This window comes from Osmerus eperlanus, chromosome 24 (genome assembly GCF_963692335.1).
Source record: "Osmerus eperlanus chromosome 24, fOsmEpe2.1, whole genome shotgun sequence".
Taxonomy (NCBI): Eukaryota; Metazoa; Chordata; class Actinopteri; order Osmeriformes; family Osmeridae; genus Osmerus; species Osmerus eperlanus.
The window spans coordinates 5,698,681-5,705,506 of NC_085041.1; the positions used below are offsets into that span (position 1 = coordinate 5,698,681).

A 6,826-nucleotide genomic window follows, 5' to 3' on the forward strand; every position below is an offset into this window, starting at 1 on the left:
TCCAACAGTCCATCCTCCTAAAAAAAACTAAATATCTGGCTCAAAGTAAATAACTCTCAGGAAATGACCCCCCCCCCCCCCCCCCAGCGCTGAAGGAACTTTCAAAGTAAGAGTCTTTTCTTCGCATTGACTGCAACGAAGGGTCAAATTTCTCTGCTGTTAACAGTTGGGAGACGAGGAGAAATGTGTTTTAAAATGTAAGAGACGGCTTTTCGCACAGCATTTTCAAAGATGCTGATGCAATGCCAAATTGAAACTGTTTTCTACGTGTAATTGGAACTTTTGAAGAGTTACTATGGGCCTATTTAAAAATTATTAAAAACAAGAGCAAAGTTTAAAACACTGTCATGTTCTTTGAGTTAGCGGTTAGGCGATTCTTTTGTAAAGTATCAACGTTCGGCGGAGGTACACAGAGACGCCAAGTCCAGATCACCGACTGAGTCATTGCGGACCGACGCCGCGTGCAGAGGGCGCTCTAACACCGTCATATCACATCCCAAGCGATCTGACTTCAGAACAACTTTGCATTCTTACACGTCTGCGCAATTTTTGGAAAACAAGATGGTTGTTAATAACCTTTACAGGGTTGTGTCTGTTGTTTAGTTGAGTAACCCAGTTCCTCCCCAGGGGGTCTCCGTAAGGATAATGGATCCTTATATATCTCCTAATTCTCGGCTCTCAATGATGCAGAGCCACGACTGCCGGCTGTGTTCACGGAGTTGAGCCCCGGGGCCGAGGGCTCGCCAACCCCACTGAGCATCCAGAGGTGCCCTCCCCACGGCTCGCCCTCGAAGGCAAACACACAACCCCAGCCGCTTTCAGCACAATTACTTCCACATGTTCAGTGAGCCAAAGAGCGCAAAAGAACAACGTCCCTTGTTCTCCAAACAAAGAAGTTAACTTTTAGTGCCTCAGATAAGTTTAGGTTCTAAATCGGTTTATCTTACTGTATTTTAACACGGGCGTCAACGCTGTGCGTCTGTTTTTAATCAGGTTGACATCGAACTAAACTGATATATGTTCACTGAGCAATTCTATAGTGTTTTTCCCCTGTTGGTTGGGCCCCAGTTCAGAGCTCATCTCGAGAGCAACATCCTAGTCTCTCTGGAGACGCGCCGTCAGGAAGCAGAGACACGCTCCACAGTCATGTAAACATGAAGACGTATCATATTTAAGTTGGGTGTTTGTGCAACATTCCTCACATTTCAACTGGAAGGAATGTGCCTCATGTCACAAAGCGACCTTTAGTGTGTGTGTGTCCTCGTTCTAACTGCAGAGAGAGGGGGGAGTTGGAGAGAGAGAGAATATTGAATTGAGAGACAAGAATAGAAAGAGAGGGGAAAGGTAGAGAAAGAGAGAGAGAGAGAGAGAGGAGAAGAGACAGAGAGGGAGAGAGAAGAGTAAAGACAGGATGAGACTGGAGTGGGGAGAGATAATGGAGGGGTGAGAGAGAGACATAGGAGGAGAGATAATCAGGATGAGAAGATGGAAGAGATAAAGGTAGAGGGGGAGAGAGAGGAGAGAGAGGGGCTGAAGAGGGAAGGAGAGAGAATGTAATAACAAATGGAGAAAGAGTTATAGCAAGAAGAGAAAAACGTCCGTCCATGAGGGGGCGTTTATTTGCTTGATCAAAGAGCTGGGCTGCAAATACAGTATAGGCCTAATGTATGGTCAAGCAGCCTACTCAGTACATGGTCTATACTAGTGGTTTTGCTTTAACTTGAAATACATTCAAATATTTGCCTCTATGGGCAATGACAAGTCTTCTTTCATGGGTCACCTCAGTGCTGTATATCATGGAATTAAATCATTTTCAATCATTTCTCAATTTCAGTCATTTCATACATGTCTTGGTCTTACCCTACATAACACTCCTATACTGCTGTATCTGCCTGACACAGTATATACCTGCACGTCCGACAATAGATTTGATTTTAACAAGTTGGTCCAAATGATCTGAGCTGAGACAGTTGTCAAACACAACATCTATTATCATCGTAGAGGGTGAACATTAAGCTTTAAAGCTAATCCTGAGTTGGACAAATCTGGAAGCGGTTACACATCCAGTAGTAGCCTATCTGTAGAACAGGTAGTGCTAAGAGTCTCTGTTCTGTTTACTCCTGTTTGTGTGTGTGTTGCTAAGCGACATGGGAGGCAGAGGTGACTATTGTTTGCTCAAAATCAGGATCAGGAGTCACGTCACGGCAGAATCTTTGGTCTTTTGGTCCGAGTGAAACATGGATTCTGAACTCAATGGCTTATGGTAACAACTTTTCTGATGCATAGGCTGTATAGCTCAATGGGACATTCTATACGTTTAGGTTTTTACAGATGTCGTTTATGGATCTATCATAGCCTAGCACAATTTTGACACATTCTACCAGGTTCTGTAAAATAATGAGTTACTATGCTATTGTGGCATATTACCTCGTACCACCCTGGTCATAGTATAAACATTTTTTTGTATTTTTACCACTTCAAATGTACTTCAAATGATTCAGTGATACACACAGTCATCCAGAATTAGTTGTCATTGTTACATGCATGCAAGCATGTGTCGGTGAGAATAACACATAAGTTACATGGACACACAATGCATGTGTCTGTGCATGTATGCACACTTGCATGTCTTTCTCTCTCTTTCTCACACTTACACACACACATCCTGGTGGGGGAGGGAGGTATACTTCGCACTGACTGTCCCATGTTACCTTACTAGCTGTCCCATTTCACCTGAACATGCAATTCGAGTGAGGTAGGGGTTCTCAATGTGTTTGAAGGTTTTACATATTTTCGTTATGGAAATAGCTTATAGCAGAGATCTATAACACGTTCTAAAAGTATCAATTTAGGTAGTATTCTGAGTAATTGTCATTTTCTTGGTTACTTACCAAAAAGTATCCCAAATTACCTGACTTCAGCTACAGTATGGCTTTTATATGGTGCCCGTGTTCGTCTGACATTTTAAATATCTATATGAAAACTATATCAAAATATAGTGCTTTACCCAAACAGTTAAAATAGATGCCTTTAATTATAATCCATTCTCTGTAAATACAACATAATAAAAACTTTTTAAATTAAACTGATGTAGCCTATACTTAAAATGAACTGTGAAGCCTGCACAAGTAGCTCAGATAACTAAATCCAGCAAACTGAACTGGACAGCCCATGGCTGAATATCATCGGTAAACAAATTGTTTTCTGTTCAAACGTTATGTTGGTGGTGAGTGCTCGGTTCCGTTCCGGGACGTGAGGCCTTTCTTATTTTCGGTTCTTCTTTTTTCCACTTCATCCGACGGTTCTGGAACCAGATTTTGACGTGTCTCTCGGTAAGGTTAAGGGTGGTTGCTAGTTCATATCTGCGGGGCCTCGAGATATACTTGTTGAAGAGGAACTCCTTCTCTAGCTCCAGAAGTTGTGCGCGGCTGTATGACGTGCGGCTCCGCTTGTGCTCGTCCGGATTCTGCGAGTTGAACCCTTGCGAGATGGAAATAACATTTATTAGTTCAGATTTGTCATGTTTGATCTCTCCGCTGCCTTTTTAACGAACTTGATCAGTTATGAAGCCATATGCACGGATGCATCCAGACATTGCGGTTGTCTCATAATTAGGCAATATTTCATCGTTTAGAATAAATGCTGTCTTACCAGGAAGTGACGGGTAAGGCCTAACCCTGGAGCTCTTCATCCAGGGGAACGGCGCCTCCCCCTGGCCACCCCGGCTGCCCTGCCCCTCTTGCCCCGCAGGGTAGTGCCCCCCGCTGCCCGAGTCGGGTGGGTCCTCCTGGGGATGATTCTGACTTGGGGTCAGGTACTGGCATGGAGGTAGACTGTAGAGCAGCGCAGACCCCTTGCTGCGAAGGTCTTCCGTAGGGCACGGTGGCACGGGTATGTGCACCTGGCCGGAGCTGTAACGACAGGAAGGATTGTAGTCATATTCATCCGGTGGCTGCAGCTGGAAGCGTGCACCGTCATAGTAAATATCCGAAGCATCCATTATCGACAAGACGGTGTTTTAATGCATCCATGCGCGTCCCGGCAACGCTTTAACCGGTGTCCACCTGGTTCGCATTAGCTCGCTTATTAACTATGCCGAGCTAATCTGTGTTCCTCGCAGGAGTTTAAAGAAACGCGAAGATATACATAATATTAATATTCCTATACTAAGATCAGAACATTGAGACTGTAGCACTGTGAGGCCCAGGTACGTCCTCCGCTGAGCATGTGCAGTGAGCTTTGGGGGGGGAAACAGGAGAGCGTGTTGCCCACTTGGCCTCCATCACCCACCTTTCGTAAATATGTAACTGTCATTCGTGACGGCTTTGGATGATAAGAACGGACTGGCCTTTTATGGAACAAAGCCGTGACTAAATCCAGTTTATTAACAAAGTACACAGACACACGCACACACATACACAAACACAGATATTTGAATGACTCACCAATGATCGTTCAGTTTGTGGACTGTGAAATGTTGAAACTGTATTTTAACACCGGCCTGTTGAATGTCAGCCTATACGTGTAGGCCTACTGTTTTAAACAGCGAGTCGTTAAAGAGGGGACTAAATGCAGTTGATGATTTAAGAGGCACGCTCTACCCAACAAAAGAATCGATTTTAAAGTGGTTGACACTTTATAAAAGGTCTCGACTGAATAGCCTGACAAAGGCTCATGGCATATATTGTGCGGTGGCTGGGCTCCATTAAGTTGGACAGCATTGATGAGGCGCGTGTCCAGAATCCACAGTTTCATCATCGTTGAAAGCAGCGCCTCACCTTAGACACCTGATTCACGCGCCGCCCGTTTAGACCTCGGGACTGTCCGCGGGTCCTCGAAGCTTTTGGAGCCACCGAAAGCCTTGTCACATTTGTAGAAAGTAAACACAATCGTAGTTGCAGATTCATGATCGAAGCAGAGGTCTTTACGGTTACGCAGAACCCCGCCCCCGTCCTGTCACGGACTCTTCAGCTTCCTCATGTGGCTCCACGCGAGACGCCAGCTGCAAGCGGCTGAAAAGCAGTCGTATTAATTGTCTTTTGTCATGCGTAATTGCCACATTTTCAATAGTAATTCTATCGTCTTTGGAGTGCTCGACTTGTTCGCCTTTGTATTTGAGTGGGTGTCTTTTCCCTCATCAAAAGTAAGAATATTTCGTTAATCGCCTGTTTTGGAGACGATGGATCCAGTGTTCATAGACTCTGGCCAGAGAGTGCTTGACAGGATCCAGACCCAGGGTACGAGGTAATATGTTATAGTGGAGCTAGATATCCCATAATACTGTGAAAGTGAACTTCAGGTTTTTATGGCGGACTGACAGTTCGAGGTCAGGCTGAAAGAGATTGCCTAAACTTCAGTTAACTCCATTGTTAATCCCTTTTAATGGGACGGTGGTCTTTCTCACTCACACCTGCAAGGGGTGAACTCTAATTCGATTAATAGGAACTTCAATATATATTCATTAGATGGCTTTCCCTCAATAATATATGATCACCAGCGGGAACTGAAAGGAGACTATTTATTCCTCCTCTGAATGGGTCTGCGTGGGACCAAAACTTCACCTGCTTCCCTTCTCAATTAGGAATGTATCCCAAACTCCGTCAGAAACGAGTTAAATTAACCGTTAGCTAATTTCCCATCGCCCCTCCTACGTAATCCCTCCATTTTCAGCATGCCCCCTCAATTTAACATAAGTTGAAAGGTTCAAATAGTGCTTAATGAAACAGTGACTAAACCGTTCTCTCGCTCTCAGAGGAACCCTGTAGCTGTGTCTTCAAAGCCCTCTGAGACCGCAGCCGGAGGGGGTCCCGAGCTAAATGCGAGTCCCAAGCTCGGGTCTCGAGCAGGACAATCCAACCTGTCAAAGCTTTTGCCCACCTCTATATATCCTTATTCTGTGGTTTTGGACGAATCGCAGCATAATCAACTAACGTGGGACTGAAACTGCAATTAAACTCTTTTTGGAGTAGCAGAATCCTTTCAAAAGCGAACATAAAATGACGATTGGCAGCAGTGCAGGACTCTTTGTGACAGTGTGGACTCAGGGGCCCGAGCTCTGCCATATCCAATGCAGAAAGAAGACACGAAGGATATAATAACAATTCTAATAATAGTGATAATAATGATGATAATATTAATAATAATAGCCCTATAGTACAAAACAGAACATCATAATAGTACAATAACAGCATCAGGCATACCCTACGAGTGCAGTAATGATAAAATAACATAATTAACACGATAATAATTAAATTGTTTATCGCAATAATAACAATTGGAGGCTTATGAATAAATTAGACCTGCATTCATCCTCGTCTTGAGCATTCATATAATCACTTCCTTTAGACTGATCTAAACGAATTTACATATTTACATGCTTCTTGTAAGAATGGCATGTTAAATTAAACGTATAAGTTAATATTCCCCCAAATTACCAAGTTTCAGTGCATGTCGCATATAGGTCTAATAGGCCTATGCACATTACCTATAATATTAAGCTATACCCACCATCACCATGGATATTTTAGGTTTGATTATTCATGTATTGGTATCGTGCAATATTACGTAATGCCGATGCTGGAAAGTATTTTGTAGATCATTTTGGATTCAATGTGGTGGTGTCTGAACCACGAGCTGGAGCGAGAGGCCCTGGCGACCGAATGCTGACCCTTCTAACCCAGGCAGAGGCCGCGGTGTCGGAAGCAGGTGTCTTCCTCCTCTTCCTTCTTTTTCCCTTTCACCTTTCAGAGATGAATCCAAGCCCTCGTGCTATAGCCTCTCAGTGCCACGAGCTCTACGCAAATGTTGAAAAAACCGTGACAACGAA

The 6,826-nt window shown here is 43.9% G+C and overlaps 1 protein-coding gene across 1 annotated transcript; it reads right to left on the minus strand.

Moving 5' to 3' along the window:
• Positions 1-3,034: 3,034 nt before the first annotated feature.
• Positions 3,035-4,000, minus strand: LOC134011039 (pancreas/duodenum homeobox protein 1-like). Its single transcript, XM_062450451.1, has 2 exons — positions 3,652-4,000; positions 3,035-3,480 (listed from the first exon to the last, which is right to left on the minus strand). The coding sequence occupies exons 1-2, from the start codon at positions 3,998-4,000 to the stop codon at positions 3,209-3,211; spliced, it is 621 nt and encodes a 206-aa protein (XP_062306435.1). The 3' UTR covers positions 3,035-3,208.
• Positions 4,001-6,826: the final 2,826 nt, after the last annotated feature.

Bases quoted from the DNA above. Each gene is read 5' to 3' on its own strand.
- LOC134011039 (XM_062450451.1), bottom strand. From the start codon at position 4,000: ATGGATGCTTCGGATATTTACTATGACGGTGCACGCTTCCAGCTGCAG. The intron at 3,481-3,651 runs GTAAGACAGCAT...CCATCTCGCAAG, and splicing joins GCCTTACCCGTCACTTCCTG to GGTTCAACTCGCAGAATCCG.